Below are 15,911 nucleotides of genomic sequence, written 5' to 3'. Positions count from 1 at the left end.
TGGCTGGGGTCGCTACTGGGTGTCTGCCTTATGGAGACTTGGAACCGAAGAAAATACCTGGATGATATCCAAACATCCAGGAATCCATTTACACAGCATGGAAAAACACCTCATAAATGCACTTGAACACCCTATAACCAAACCAACCCAGAAAGGGCAAATCATATGCAGCTTTTTCTCATAGACATTGATATACTTTGATAAGCATTGAGAAACAGAGACAGGAGCCAATCTAAGGAGTGACATATAGCTTTTAACTTCACTCTCAGCATGTCTGTTTCTCATTTCCTGACATTCTGTCTGCTAGTTGTTACTCTAATTCTCTCTCTTTCTGTCCGTTTCATGTTAGATACAGACTAGCTGGAGACTAACTGATCATTCTTGTGTAGTGTAATATAAATATCCAAGCCTGGCTCCAGGTGAGCTTCTCAGTTGTTGTTAAAGTATGTTCTTAAGGTATGCAGATGTGTAGTATCTGTAAGTATTTAATAAGTACAATTTTACAAAAGGGAGCAACTTTTCTTTAAATCTGATGGCCCCTCCGCACCTCAGCCTCATGGGATAGAAAAGTGTCCACTGATTCCACAGACAGACGGAACGACAGATGGGCAGACAGACAGATATATATCTATCTGCCTGTCTGTCTATCTATCTATACAAAATATGTTCTGTCTGTCGTTCTATCTATGTCTGGACAGACAGACAGATACAGCAGGGGAAAAAATTATTTGATCCCCTGCTGATTTTGTACGTTTTCCCACTGACAAAGAAATTATCAGTCTGTAATTTTAATGGTAGGTGTATTTGAACAGTGAGAGACAGAATAACAACAAAAATAAAAATATAAAAAAATTCAGGTCCCCCTGCTCAAGAAAGCACATATACAGTCCCGTCTGAAGTTTGCCAGTGATTCAGAGGAGAACTGGGTGAAAGTGTTGAGGTCAGATGAGACCAACATTGAGCTCTTTGGCATCAACTCAACTCGCCGTGTTTGGAGGAGGAGGAATGCTGCCTATGACCCCAAGAACACCATCCCCACCTTCAAACATGGAGGAGGAAACATTATGCTTTGGGGGTGTTTTTCTGCTAAGGGGACAGGACAACTGCACTGCATCAAAGGGACGATGGACAGAGCTATGTACCAGGGCACTGAAAATGGGTCGTGGATGGGTTTTCCAGCATGACAATGACCCAAGGCAACAAAGAAGTGGCTCAAGAAGAAGCGTATTAAGGTCCTGGAGTAGCCTAGCCAGTCTCCAGACCTTAATCCCATAGAAAATCTGTGACGGGAGCTGAAGGTTCGAGTTGCCTTGAACCCTTAATGACCCGGAGAGGATCTGCAAAGAGGAATGGGACAAAATCCCTGGTGGCCAACTACAAGAGACATCTGACCTCTGTGATTGCCAACAATGGTTTTGCCACCAAGTACTAAGTCATGTTTTGCAAAATACTTATGAGTCATTAAAATGCAAATCAATTTATAACTTTTTTGAAATGCGTTTTTCTGGATTTGTTTGTTGTTATTCGCTCTCTCACTGTTTAAATAAATCTACCATTAAAATTATAGACTGATCATTTCTTTGTCAGTGGGCAAACGTACAAAATCAGCAGGGGATCAAATAATTTTTTTCCCACTGTAGATAGACATGGATCCCTGGGAATGCACAGGGTATTATTTGCTGACAGGTGAAAGTGCTGATATTTAATTAATCATAATGAGTAGCTGCTTGAGAAATCCATCACACACTTGATCTGCTGTTCATTTGTTTCATTGGAATGGAAACCTGATGCTAATCTGTAAACCTGCCAGATAGAAAAGTTTGGACAGTAACATTGAGTGATGATAGAAGCTGTTGTACACATAGACAGTCTGATCAGTGGGTGTGCGCTGGGGTCCGTGTCTCCCTCTCTCGCCCCTCCTGCGTTCCCCTGGGCCAGTGAAATTCCAGCTCCCCCTCCTTTCCTTTCCTCTTCTCTCTCTCTCTGTCTCACACACACACACACACACACACACACACACTTTCTCTCTCTCTCAGGTCTCAGGACTTTCTGCTGTGGTTCTGGTACCTGCACAAGACACATCTTCTGAAGGATGGCTGGGACTCATACTGTCCTGCTCACACTGCTGCCCACCGTCCTCATTCTAATTGGTGAGTAACTATTACCAATCAATACTTTGGGGAGACATTTCCCCCATTAATTTTTTTAATTTTTTAAACCCAACAGTAGAAGACCATGAGAACTCATTTAGATGTTTTTAATGAATTTTATGCTGTAAATATAGATTAAAAAAGAAAGTCTTCAAAAAGTTTCTGCACAATTCTACTTACCATTATAAAAGTGTATTGTGTGATTTAAGATACCAGGGAACTAAATGATTACCACACTCATATACCATGGTATTTTAGGACACGTCCAAAATGTACTATACAGTAGGTAGGTACAATTATGATACCATGTCTAAAAAACTGGTAATATCATGGTATTTTTTTTTTGTATTCATGCTAACTTTCATTTCAAAAACAGTGAAAAGAAAACTCTCTTTCCCTTTAGTGTTGGCTGGGGTTGAAAGTGCAGCTGTTAAAGATGTAAAAGACAGTAAAGCTCAAGGTGAGTTCAACACACACACACGCACACACTCCAAATCCAACTCCCACACACACTCTCTTCTCTTGTTCCATTGCTTTAGCAGGAGCATCTAAACGAGTTTTCATGCCAGCATCTGACGCCTCGAATTTCTTCAAACGCCGCAGTCGCAGATCCCCAAGATCTTATGAAGAGGACTATGGTGAGTGCAGTAAAACTGTCCTTTTTTTCCATTTCAGTTCTGCTTTTCTCATTACCTTTGTAGGTTTAATCAAAACAAAGAAACAATTACATTTCTAATATGTAATTTAACAATTAAAGGGCTTAAAGTCAAATTTAAGTAATCTCCCATTAAATTGTATTCACTTTTAATTTATGGTAATGCACACCGCAATAGGATACAGATGTGAATAAATGAGTTAACAGCCTTCTTTAACATCATTCTCTCAGATATTAGAAGTGTTAGCAAATTAACTAGAAGGAACACTAGATTCTGTGAAGTAATAAAACATTTGAGTACATTTTACAAAAAAAAAAAACTATTTTTTTCAGTGTATGATGGTTATTTCAATAAAAAAAAAAAAAACAGAACTGTACAAGCAATATTTATTACTAAAATTAACAATTTACAGTGTTTATAGCCTCCAGTCCTTACCCAGGTCTGCTTACTGTAATTAAATATGCAGATAAAAAAGCCATTAGGAATTCGACCCTAACACAATATGCAAATTTGAACAGACGTCAACTGAAAAAAAAAAGGCTAAAAAAATACATATAATGCTAGATGTACATCATGTAAACCTACATTATATTTCTTAAGCCCACTCAACATTTTTATTTATTTTTTGAAGAATATATAGTGTTATGGAAGGTTATTTCTGCCATGGGCCAAAAATATAAAAAAGGTAATTGTGAGTTTTCATCTATTACTTTTTTCTCTCAATTCTAAGAGAAAAAGGTCAAAATTAATAAATACAAATTCAGAATTCTGATTCTTTTCATAGCAATTCTGAGTTTATACCTCAGAGTTCTGACTTTTCTTCTCAACTTAGTGTTTACATCTCACAATTTCTTTCTGCCATGGAATAAAACTTTAAAAAAGGTTATGACCTTTTCCCACAATTCTAAATTCTCACAATAGTGAGTTTCTCTCTCACAATTTTGACTTTTTTTTCCATTCCTCAAAATTAAGAAAAAAAATTCTTATTCTTACATCTCGCTGTTCTGAGTTCATATCCCAATTATGAGATTTTTTCCTCAGAATTTATATAAGCTCAAATTTGAGACAAATATCAGAATTGTGAGATAAAGTGTCACAATTACCTTTTTTAATTTTTTATTTTTTTGTCTATAGGTCACAAAATTATCCATTAACAATTATTTGAATGTATTCACCAAGTAAAAAAAATCCAGAGGAAAAATGTTTGAATATTATCTTGGACAGTGGGAGGCTTGGAGTCAAAAACATTGGGCTAGAAGGTCCAACAGGACAATATGGAGCAGTGATCTTCCTCCTACAGACACACACACAAGGACACTGCATCAGGCCGTCCTTTACCCTGCCAGCCTACGACTGCAGTAATGAAACCATGGAAAAGTTTTACTGAAGTGTATTTTAAATTGTCAGCAGTGTGTGTGTGTGTGTGTGTGTGTGTGCGATGGTGCAGGAGCAGACACTGCAGGTTGGAGTTAAAGCACAAAATGTTAAGCAGCACAACTGTTTAACACTGATAATAATAACAAATGTCTCTTAATCAGCATATTAGAATGATATCTGAAGGATCGTGTGACACTAAAGACTGGAGTAATGATGCTGAAAATTCAGCTTTGCATCACAGGAATAACGCTTATTTTTAATTGTAATATTTCAGTATTTTTACAGCATTGGTGAGGATTAGAGAAGACTTTTAATATTTTCACTGTATGCTAAATTCTATGCTGTTTTTCACTAACTTTTAGCGGAGCAGAGGGTGAAGATGGCTGCAAACGAACGAAGGAGAGAGCACTTAGAGGAACAAAACAACGAATACGAGAACTATTTAGAGGAGGAGCGTGATGGTGAGACTGATCTGCCTGTTTGATTATCTTGGCTTCTAGAAAAGAGACATGCTGCTCAAAGCCTCTACAGGATAGAGTTCACAGACAGGACTGCTGGACTAATAAGAGGCTGATGACAGTAGTGCCTCTGAGCCTCTCAGACAGCATTATGATCCAGTACACTAGACTGGTGACAATTGAAGTGAAGTGACATACAGCCAAGTATAGTGACCCATACTCGGAATTCGTGCTCTGCATTTAACCCATCCAACGTGCACACACACAGCAGTGAACACACACACACCGTGAACACACACCCGGAGCAGTGTGCTTACCTGATTTGGAGGTAAACAAAACGTGGTTCAGCAGTTTGACTTTAAATTTGAAAATTAGAATTCTGAGCACAGAATTCCTTTTTGATAATAATCATAATTGGAGGAAACAAGTGTACATTTATTTTAGACGTAAAAAGAATAGTTCACCCAAAACTGAAAATTTGCTCTCCCTCGGGCCATCCAAGATGTAGATCAGATTTGGAGAAATTTAGCATTACATCACTTGCACACATATGGATCCTCTGCAGTGAATGGGTGCCGTCAGAAGGAGAGTCCAAACAGCTGATAAAAACATCACAATACAAATCCACATGACGTACAGTCCATCAGTTAATGTCTTGTGAAACTAAAAGCTGCCAGTTTGTAAGAAACAATCCAATTTTAACGGGTTTTTAATGTGTTCTTAAGTGAAAATGTCCATCCCTTGTTGTCCTCTCACATCAAAATCCACCAACATATTCGTTTAGAAATGTTTCGGACTGCTTTAGCTGTGCATATTTCTCTCCTGATCTAAACAAGATGGCTTTTTCATTGGACAAAGTAATGTTATGGATTCATATTTCAGCCAGAAGCATCAGTTTGAAGTTAAAAACTTAAGTCTTAATGAAGGATTTGTTTCTTACAAACATACAGCTTTCTTTCACAAGATGTTAACTGTCGGACCGGAGTTGTGTGGATTACTGTGATGTTTTCATCAGCTGTTTGGACTCTAATTCTGACGGCACCCATTCACTGCAGAGGATCCATTGGTGAGCAAGTGATGTAATGAAAAATTTCTCCAAATCTGTTCTGATAAAGAAACAAACTCATCTACATATTGAATGGCCTGATTGAGAGTGAATTTTCAGCATTTTTGAGTGAGCTGTTCCTTTAAAAAATGGTTACTTTTTGTCATGTAAGATACAAAAATCTTTGAGAAATTGATCCACTGCCAGCTGCTGTCTGTCTTTGTATCAACAGAGCAGTACGAGAGGACCAGAGAGAAGAACGAGCAGTGGAGAGAATTCCACTATGATGGGCAATACCCACGATACCCTCACCACCGCCAGTATGTCTGAGCACATATGAGCACATGCAATGCCTCAGAAAGTGGATAACCGTCGTTTGAGGGATACTTTCATGACATAATAGAATTATTCAAAACATTTAAGCACTTATAGATTTAAAGCTTCTAATACATGTATAATAAAAGGGTTTGTGTGTTTGGAATGTGACCCCCCCCCCCCTCTTCTAATTGCTTACTTTACTCTATTATTGGACTGTTTATCAAAACATTCATGATTAGTTTGTGATTATAAGCTGCTTTACAAGTGCAACTCCTTATTTCCTTCTTCAGTAATTACATTCAGCTGTCATCTGACCTCCCTTTTTAATAACTTTCAATCTGTACTCTTGTGTGAGTAAAGCTTCTTTGATTTTCCACATTAGTGAGGATTCGATATAAAACATACCCACCAGAATTATAAAAAAGGGAAAAGAGAAAGCCAATAAAAGAGAAAATGCAAAAGACATGACTTTTGCCTCATCTTGTAAACTCATACGGTGTATATATAGTAGAAAAGCCCAGGTTTGCGCGCCTACAGACGGGATAAAACTTCCAAGGCAGTATTTGCTGGCAGCAGAGTGATTATTCCTGTGCTGAGAGCTTAGGCAGATGGGAAAATGAGGGAGAAAGAAACAAGTGGAAAGAAAGATTTATCGACCTTCCTGAGCCTCGGTGCCGCTAACCGAATCTCACACGCACCTGACTGACAGGAGAACGACATCCTGCCACTCCTAATGCTTAAAGAAGAGCACACAGGGGTAATAAAGTTTAAAATATCACTGCGTGCTGCGAGACGGACAAGATTTAGCATGTGTGCCAGTCCCTGCAGTCAAATCAATATGAGAACATTCACAGAAAGTCTATAAAACATGGCAAGTTCCCTCAGTATTGTTTAATTCAGGTGTGCTTGACATGGTTGATATAAAAGTCCACAATTAAAATAATAACAGTACAAGAATATTTACATTTAAAAAGGCTTAATAGTTTATCTTAAAACAACATATATAGACAACAGACAAACATTAAGTTACTAAAATCAGATTTAACACTGCCCAACACAAATGTAACGCTGATGCCCCTTCTGAAGACAGAAGCCTCCTCTTCTGAGTGAAACTGAGCTCAGGCCGCACACGGGACAGCTGACTCTACTTTAAACTGTTGAGGAATTTGGGCTGTTCCTCTCCGCGTGGCAACAGTAGCTCCCCTCCTATTTTGGGTCCCTTTTTCTCCTGTAAAAAATGAAAGAGAGGTCAAAACTGGAGTGAGTTACTAATACATGCTCGTATAATTATGCCACTGAAATCATCTAAATTGTAATAAATACATTCCAAATATAGTAAAGAAATTATAGAATAACTGATGACAGAATATATATATATATATATATATATATATATATATATATATATATATATATATATATACACACACGCATACATACACACATACACAGATAAAACTACGTAACAATTCGGACAGAATGCGGCAAAGTGATATTCAACTTGGTCATGTTCAACAAACCTGGAACTCAAATAAAAAATACAAAAAATGATGAAAAACTTGAAAATTAGAAACACTGCCTTAAGTGCAACAAAATCAAGTTAAGTCACCTTTATTTATAAAGCGCTTTATATAATAAAGATTGTTTCAAAGGAACTTTACAGGGATAAACAAGAAAATAATGATTCAGTGATGCAAACAATTCTACTGTAAAGCAGCTCTAAAAAGATGGAAATAAGACTAAAAAAACTAAAACTACTCCGGCTAAAACTGAAATAAAAATAAACTAAAAGATATTTAAACAACTGACAAAAGCACAAAATTAAACTAAAAAAAGAAAACTAAAATAAAGGCCAACTCAAATAATAAAGTACTACAACCACACTTAACACTTTTTTTTGGAGTTTTGGAACCAATTCAGTTGTAGATTGTGTCAAGTAATCAGAATCAAGGAGCCACAATAAAATAACAGAATAAGTAAAACAACAAAAACAGTAAAAAATTTAAACTGTACCTTTAACATGCCATCTCTCTCCCACTTAAAAAGTCCACAATGGCTAAAATGCAAAGTGAAATTTATGTTATTACAACATGCAATAACAAATATTAATCTGACAGTTAAATATCAAAATATCAGTATGTTATCAAACATCTTTTATAAAATGTAACCCATAAACAACAAAGGCGCCCCCTCACCTGCAGGCTCCATGTGGCATCCGTGCCAGGCAGATCTTTCTCTGACCGCAGGGGCATTTGAAGAAGCGTTTGACGGCGTCATGCCAGTGGTAGTCGTGTTTCTCTTCCACACAGCGGTCCGCCGGTTTAAAGTGGGTGTATTTACACTGTGGGCGAGAGGTGCTCATGAACTAAACCGCATAAACAGGCCGCGATTTACAGGTGTAATCAGTCCGAAACCATATAATTGTCTAATTAGCATTTTAGAGAGGTATGTTTGCCTTCCATTCCTCTTGAACAACATTTATTGAGGGATGTCGTCACAAATTGTGGTCAAAATTGGTTTGTCATTATGACTTGCTGTGAATAAATACTGATTAGCTACTAATGAAGCAGGAGAACAGTTTTCATGAGGACCTGAATGAGACACACTGTAGGGAATGAAATTCAAAATGCATCCAGTGCTTTTTCTGCCCCCTGTTTTGCACCGGAAAAACTGGATTACTCTGCATAAAGGACAGATGCTGAGTCTCTTTAGTTGCAAGTTTGTTGACTTACGGTTTTGCAGGTGACGGCCCGGCACTTCATCTCCCTGATGTTCTTCATCTTCTCCTCCATCTTCTCTTTTTGCACCAGCGGCTCAAAATACTCCTGCATGGCCTGCTCCTCAATCTAGACACAAGATACTTTGTCAAACATGCAAGAACACTCCAACGGGACATGACTTCCATCATTTCATATCGCATGTGGCAAAACAAACACTACAGAATCCAAATCAAATAAAGCCATCTGGACAGATCACGCCGAACACTTTCAAAACAACCGCAAGCTCCGCCCACCCACTGTAACATCATCATATATAAAAGCACTGACATTCGTATCAAAACACACATGCACTGATGTTCAGCCAAAATACACACCTCTCCCATCATCCACGAGTTTGAGGACTTGGCATTGAGGATGTGCTGAAACTCCTCCGATTGGATGTACTCTAGCTGTTCCCGCCTCTTTTTCTGAGCTGGCTCCTCCTTCTCACCAGTTGAATTTTCATCTGATACTGCAGATGGGTTTTCAGCAGAATAAGTGCCACAGAGAAAAACAAACAAGCAAACAGTCAATCATATAACGGATATGTCTGTACCTTTAGGTGTGGAGAGATTGTGCTCCACTCGATCTGCAATGTTATCGCTGTTGGCTCGCTTGCGTTTTACAGCATTCGGGTCGTCTTTAACAATGACTGAGCCTTTAGCATGGAGTTTCCTCACTGCTGCCAACTAAGCAATAAACAATATTACAAACAATATTATGAACAAATTTAATGTTTGTGCTACAATTCTTCCTGAAAGCATCAATTAGATAAAGGGTTTTCAAATAGGGACCCAGAGGGGGGCTGCAAGGTATTGCTGGGGGTCCATGGAAAATTATAATAAAGTATAAAAAAAACTAACTATACTGACAGCTTTTGCATTTAAGAGACAATTAAAAGATGCATTGCAGCATAGTTCATTCTTATTGTAATTTTTGATACAAAATAAGAAATGTAAAAATATTTAGTTTAAATATAATATATATATATATATATATATATATATAAATAAATGAAAATTAATTAATTTTATATATATTTTTTAAATATAAGACAGTAAAAAAAAAAAGTTAATTAATTTAAAACTATTTAAAGTTGTATTTAATTTAGTAAATAGTTTGAAGTTAATAAAATGTTTTTACTCTTTATTAATAACATTTTTACTTACATAAAATTCCAGTAAAAAAAAAAAAAAAAAAAAAAAAGATACACTATAACAAAATGTCCCGGAATTGAAAATATTCTTTAACAAATGATGGGGCACTTTCCTGAAACAGTACCTTAGCAGCTGAGAGGCCCTTTGATGAAGGTGGAGACAGATCAAGGAGGATGTCCTCTCCTTCTGAAAAGCCACGGCCCAGGGTGGGCACAGGAGGGCCTGAGAGACGGGACGTGAGGCCAGGTGACCCCTTCGGAACCTCCGAGGCAGCTTTTGGGGAGAGCAAGGGACCCCTGCTTACATTCAGCTGGGAGGGAGTACTACTCTGGAGCACCCTGGGTAGAGAAGAGCTCATATTTATAGTACATATACTATAGGGACAGGTTAAAGGTCTTGATCATAAGCACAAAGGATTTGCAGTTTACAGAATTTAGAGCCTATAAATCACCCTAAAAACTCAATACTGAAACACTAAACAATGTATCAGCTTCCAAATGTAATGCAAAACAAATACAATCAGTAGTTAAAGCAACATGAATTAGAACAAACGCCTCTCACCTCTTCTGAATCTCCTCCGCCCTCTTCTTTCGAGCCAACATTCTCTGCTGCTGCTGTTCTTTCTGCTGCTTGAGAAGGTCAGACGCAGATGCAGACTGAACGGAAGATCCTGCAACAGCTAAATTAAATAAAGGCAAGTTGGAGATTAAATTTGCATGGTTATTAGTATGCACTGAGGCCATACACGGGGATTCTGGGTTTTATGAAGGTAAATTTCAAGGGAGAGTTCATGCAGGAAAGTACTGCCATGTTTTCCAGTGGAAATGTCTAAAGATATGTAAATCAAAATAAAAAAATTTGAGAAGCAAAATGACAAAATAAGAAGTCTTGCTTTGCTTTCTGAAAAATCTAATTTTTAATGCCATGATGACTTCACAAATGCAAGACTTTCTGCTCTGATTTAGTACCTTTTAAGGCCTTAATTTGTATAACTTTAAGACCCAAAGAAACCCTGCTTACATTCCAGTGACATAAATGCGCTTGCTTTTGGTTTATTTCTTTGCATGACAATTGTGGGGTGGCATTCGGCAGACATCTGCTGGCCCAAAAAAGTACTGCAGCATCAGAGAACAATCACAGTTAATAGAAGTGCAACCAGTAGCACTCAAATGACATAAAACGCATGAAAACCGATAGTGTTTGATGTCAAATCTAGCGTGATGGACTATAGCTTGAATATGCACAAGTGTAAATGAGATTTGAAGTTATCTTACAGGTTTGGAACAACATAAGGGTGAGTAAATTATCCCTTTAATTACCTGTATTCTTGGCTTGTCCTAAGTGTTTCTTAATATTAAGTGCTCCAGGCGTCGGCATAGACATCAGGCCTTTGAAGTCATCTGAACAGCCTGACACCTTATCTGAATTGAGAACTACATGAAGACTTGATTAGACAACATGAACACCAGCATAAAATTAGCATTTGAAAAAAAAAATAAAAAAAAAATACTAAAGTTTACCAAGTTTCTTAGTTGGGATGGAAGCCAAAACAGACTGTATAGTGGGTTGTTTCATTGGCTGTGGGGCAGACCTGTCGAAATAAAAGATTCATGCAATAATTTTAGGGTTTAGGTGGATTTAAAGGGAGGCGACAGTCATAAAAAAAAAAAAAAAAAGAGTAAGTGAACTCACATTGAGGGCGCACAGGCGAGCGAGGACATGCCCCCATAGTGGAAATTAGACTGGCACAGGCGCTCCCTCAAACTGCCCCGCCCCCTTCCTTTGCCAGGGGCGGAGCCTGTGAAGCTGGACTGAAGCTCAGATCTCTTCGAGCTCATTTTCTTGTAGTGGGCTTTAACGTGGTACTGGCAGTACTGGCATTCATACTGTTAAAGCAAACAATACTAATGAATTGGCTGATTGTGAATTACTGCAGTAAAGCATGATGTTTGGAGACGCACCAAGTTGACTAGCTGAGTGCAAGAGTCTCCGTTCTTCTTTTTAGCCTTGCAAGTGCCAAAGTCCATGGCTTCTCCCAATATAAGGATCTTCTGTGGGTGATCCACTGTCAGGCAGAGCTGGAGAAAACAAACATATACCACATTACTGTCATTAACATGAACATGTAATGTTGTTCTCAACCTGTTTTACTTCTTTTTACTATCATTTGGATTTAAAAAGGGGTTATGTGCAATATTTTTTGTATTTATATACTGTTACTTTAATATTATTTATATTTTATAATCGTGTTTATTAACATTTGGAATGACCTTTTAATTTTATATTTTTAATTTAAATTTAGTAATTTTGTCTCATGCTTTTTTTTCAATTTAAATTAGTTTAAGGATATTTATATTTAGCTTTATAGAATTTATTTTAATTGCAGTCGTTTTAGTATGTCTACTTTTTATTTATTCAAAAAATATTATATAATAATATTGTATATTAAATAGGATTAATATTAATATAAAATAAATTGTATATTAAATATTTATATTTTATTTTAAATATCAAAAATGATTTGTAGTAATTTGCGATAACAACAGTAGTATTCTTGCTTTATATTACCGTATAAGGAAATGACACTTTGTTGGAGAGGTAATACATTAAATAAGACTTGCTGACATGAGCCGAAAAGGAGGTGGAGAAAAAGTGATTATATTTTAATGAACAATGGAATAAGTTGCACAGCTGAATGTTTCACAATTAGATCAGGAATTAAACAAAAGTAAAAAGGGTTAATTCTGATGTAATGTTTTTAAAAATAAATCAAGTTAACATTACTGTAACATTAAATTATTTTAGCTGCACTCAATCAATTATTAAGGATGCAAATAGTCAATTTTGAATTCTTATTGTTTTTAAAAGATAAAACATTTGATATAGAGGTTTTATGAGACAAACCTCATTGGAACCATCCTTGTTCTTCATTGGGTTGGGATTGAGGATGCCAATCACTGTCCCAGTGTCAGTCTTCCACAGATCTGTGTGAACAGACCCGAACAGGAAGAGAGACACATTCACTTCCAGATTATGAAGATCATTCAGCTTCCAGATGCTGAAGGTTTTCCCCTACAAAAAAAAAAAAAAAGCAAGCATGTAGACGAATATACAATATTTAACATACAGAATATCAAATCTCAGAAATGAAGGTCCCTTACATTGTTTTTGCTCTGTGGGGTGATTTTATTTATCACCACTGCAAAAGTGACCCAGTCACTGTCCTCTAAATTGTCCCTGGCCAGTCGATCAGGCAACTGAGAGAGCTTGATCAGTCTGCGGCTGGCCATTTTTTGCTCAATGTCTATGGAAGACAGAAGTGGATTCCTACAGGGAAATATAACACATTGTGTTTGTTTTTTTTAATAGTAAGAGAAATAAATCTCAAATACATATTTACACTACTGGTCAAACATATGGAATAATTATGATTTTTTTTTTTTTAATGTTTTTGAAAGAAGTCTCTTATGCTCACCATGCCTGCATTTATTTGATGAAAAATACAGTAAAAAACGTAATATTGTGCAATTACAAATATTTGAAAATAATTCATTCTGTGATGTCAAATCTGAATTTTCAGCATCGTTACGCCAGTCTCCATTGTCACGTGATCCTTCAGAAATTATTCTAATATGCTGATTTGCAGTTCAATTATTAAGTACAATACTTGCTATTATCATTTAAAACTTATTATGTAAACGTGATAGTTTTCAGAATACTTTGAACAGAAAGTTCAAAAAGCTTTCATTTGAAATAGAAATGTTTTGAAACATTACAAATATCTTTAGTCACTTTTGATCAATTTAATGCATCTTTGAAAAATAAAGTTGTCATTTTTATTTTTTTTTTACCCAAAAACATGAGAATGGTAGTGTATCACTGCCCCCATGAAAGTTTTAAGCAGCAAAAACAGTTTTCAATATCGTTAATGAGAAATCAGCATATTAGAATAACTGAACTTCAAAAGTAAAATTATTTATTTTCCATATAATTAAAGCAATTAGAGGAATATTAATCATTTCAACAAGCCCACTGACCTAAGTCTAAGGCCTGAGAACTTCTCCACAGCAACCTCTTGACTGACAGATGAACGAGGCGTGGCCTGACGCAGAGTGGGAGGAGTCTTGAGAGGGGGCGGTGACTTTAAAGTGCTGTTTACTTTTGCAATGTCTCTTATTGGCTGAGACTGGCAGTTCTTCATACTCTGGCCAATAGGAGTCTGCTTTTCTGAGACGGCTTGTTTACAAAAAAAAAAGTTTTATTACAAGTTCATATGATTTTCATATATTTCAAACATTTCTATTTTTGAAAGCAAAAAGAATCACTCCAGCATTCACCTGCTTTGGGTTGGTGGGCTGTCCTCTGCTTGTTTTTCAGCTTTGCTGTGACATCTGATGGAGGAGAGCCATTGCTGTCCCGTCGTGTTGGTGTGGGAGTTTTTGAAACCCCCAGAGGTGATGTTAAGGATTTAGTGCTTCTTTGTCTCTGGACGGAGGGTTTGTTTTCAGGCTGTGTGGTTTTCTTTGAGGCCTCCAGCTTCTGCTGTAGTTTTTGCATCTTCTGCTGCATTAATTTCAGCTCAGCTGGAAGACGAACACACTCATGATCAGCACACAACAATACATGCATAACCTGGCTGCACATATATGTGACCCTGGAACACAAAACCAGTCTTAAGTGTCAATTTTTCGAAACTGAGATGACTAAATAAGCTTTCCATTGATGTATGGTTTGTTAGGATCGCACCATACTTGGCCGAGATACAACTATTTGAAAATCTGGAATCTGAGGGTGCAAAAAAAAAAAAAACAATTGTGAAAATCGCCTTTAAAGTCGTCCAAATCAAGTTCTTAGCAAGGCATATTACTAATCAAAAATGAAGTTTTGATATTTATGGTAAGAAATTTACAAAATATCTTAATGGAACATGATCTTTACTTAATATCCTAATGATTTTTGGCATAAAAGAAAAATGGATCATTTTGACCCACACCTAGCTATCGCTAAATATACCTGGTTTTGTGCTCCAGGGTCACATATATGCAACATATGCACATATAGCCCAGAATAACTACAAAGCTTTACCCTCTATATCTTCTTTTGACTTATTCAAGTCACTGTCCCCTTCAGCCGAGCTGGATTTCCCAGGTGCCACGTCTTCTTGCTCTTCCTCCTCTGGCTCAATATAGGGATCACCGTCATCATCCTCATCGAAGAGGTCGTCTAGATTGTCACTGCCCTCTCCAGCGGGAGTCTCCTGTTCCTGGCTCTCACTCTCCGCAAATAAAGACAGCAACATGTCCAGATTCTCCTCCTCTGATGTCAGACACATGAACGCAGATTTAAGCGAATTACAGTATCACTAAATATTACAAAAATCTACACAGCATATCATATATAGATATATACTATTACAGTATAATATACTTCACTTTCAGCAAATATACAACAACATTTAGTAAGGATCACATATAATATACCATATACAGAACAGTATAATACACATTGATTAAATATGTCAGTATAATGTTGACTGTCACACTTACACAACATTAAAAATATAAGATCAGATAATGTACAGAAACATAGTTTTTAGTGTTAGTATGGCAAATAAGCAAAAACAGCATACTAAAGAACTTGTGGACAATGAAATCAGAACTAGACAAACTTAGCAATATATTAAACTTATTACACTTATGTACCATTTAGGGATATGGCAAAATCAGACATTATATTTAGCTAGATTTAAACTCTTGCTTCACTTACATTTCTCAACTAACTTAAGTAGAGTAATAAACTAGCCTAGCATTTGTACTGATGTGCTTCTGAGCTTACCTGTCATTTTGATTTCGATCACTTTTATTCGCTTTGTTTTTAAATGAACGCGATTCAATATCTCTGTGCTGGATCAGACGCACAGGCTGCTGTTTCAATTTTGGCGCGAAAAATGTTTCATATTCAGGACCCCAGAACTACGTCATTTTCCCGGGC

At 36.8% G+C, this 15,911-nt stretch overlaps 2 protein-coding genes across 5 annotated transcripts; one reads left to right on the top strand and one right to left on the bottom strand.

Moving 5' to 3' along the window:
• The first annotated feature begins 1,967 nt into the window (after nt 1–1,967).
• Nucleotides 1,968–6,471, top strand: LOC306858787 (putative cartilage matrix-associated protein). 4 transcript variants are annotated; one of them, XR_013783230.1, is made up of 6 exons: nt 1,992–2,150; nt 2,554–2,610; nt 2,690–2,788; nt 4,546–4,644; nt 5,592–5,707; nt 5,919–6,461. XR_013783230.1 is itself a non-coding variant. In XM_079399508.1 (5 exons), exons 1-5 carry the CDS (start codon nt 2,093–2,095, stop codon nt 6,014–6,016), a joined length of 411 nt encoding a protein of 136 aa, XP_079255634.1. In that variant the 5' UTR covers nt 1,968–2,092; the 3' UTR covers nt 6,017–6,471. The 4 variants fall into 4 exon arrangements, 3 of the variants coding, with proteins under 3 accessions (XP_079255634.1, XP_079255635.1, XP_079255636.1); XM_079399508.1 differs by lacking the exon at nt 5,592–5,707 and having other exon boundaries at nt 1,968–2,150; nt 5,919–6,471; XM_079399509.1 differs by lacking the exon at nt 5,592–5,707 and having other exon boundaries at nt 2,044–2,150; nt 2,693–2,788.
• Nucleotides 6,472–6,876: 405 nt separating this feature from the next.
• Nucleotides 6,877–15,864, bottom strand: LOC306858626 (protein MCM10 homolog). Its single transcript, XM_079399242.1, has 18 exons — nt 15,756–15,864; nt 15,006–15,236; nt 14,258–14,503; nt 13,958–14,156; nt 13,082–13,247; nt 12,825–12,992; nt 11,882–11,998; nt 11,613–11,806; nt 11,441–11,511; nt 11,240–11,353; nt 10,482–10,599; nt 10,045–10,258; nt 9,320–9,452; nt 9,099–9,235; nt 8,737–8,850; nt 8,200–8,345; nt 8,018–8,060; nt 6,877–7,232 (listed from the first exon to the last, which is right to left on the bottom strand). Exons 1-18 carry the CDS (start codon nt 15,760–15,762, stop codon nt 7,149–7,151), a joined length of 2,502 nt encoding a protein of 833 aa, XP_079255368.1. The 5' UTR covers nt 15,763–15,864; the 3' UTR covers nt 6,877–7,148.
• Between the last annotated feature and the right edge of the window lie 47 nt (nt 15,865–15,911).

The sequence above is a fragment of the Barbus barbus genome (assembly GCF_936440315.1).
Source record: "Barbus barbus genome assembly, chromosome: 39".
NCBI classification, from domain to species: domain Eukaryota; kingdom Metazoa; phylum Chordata; class Actinopteri; order Cypriniformes; family Cyprinidae; genus Barbus; species Barbus barbus.
The sequence above is the reverse complement of the archived record's forward strand: the minus strand, read 5'-3'. Positions and strand labels throughout refer to the sequence as shown.

Excerpts from the sequence above, each read along its gene's own strand:
- LOC306858626 (XM_079399242.1), bottom strand. Across the intron at positions 12,993-13,081 it reads CCCCACAGAGCAAAAACAAT|GGGAAAACCTTCAGCATCTG; the intron begins GTAAGGGACCTT and ends TTTTTTTTGTAG. Across the intron at positions 10,600-11,239 it reads AGGACAAGCCAAGAATACAG|CTGTTGCAGGATCTTCCGTT; the intron begins GTAATTAAAGGG and ends TATTTAATTTAG.
- LOC306858787 (XM_079399508.1), top strand. The coding sequence starts at position 2,093 with ATGGCTGGGACTCATACTGTCCTGCTCACACTGCTGCCCACCGTCCTC. Across the intron at positions 2,789-4,545 it reads ATCTTATGAAGAGGACTATG|CGGAGCAGAGGGTGAAGATG; the intron begins GTGAGTGCAGTA and ends ACTAACTTTTAG. Across the intron at positions 4,645-5,918 it reads TTTAGAGGAGGAGCGTGATG|AGCAGTACGAGAGGACCAGA; the intron begins GTGAGACTGATC and ends TTGTATCAACAG.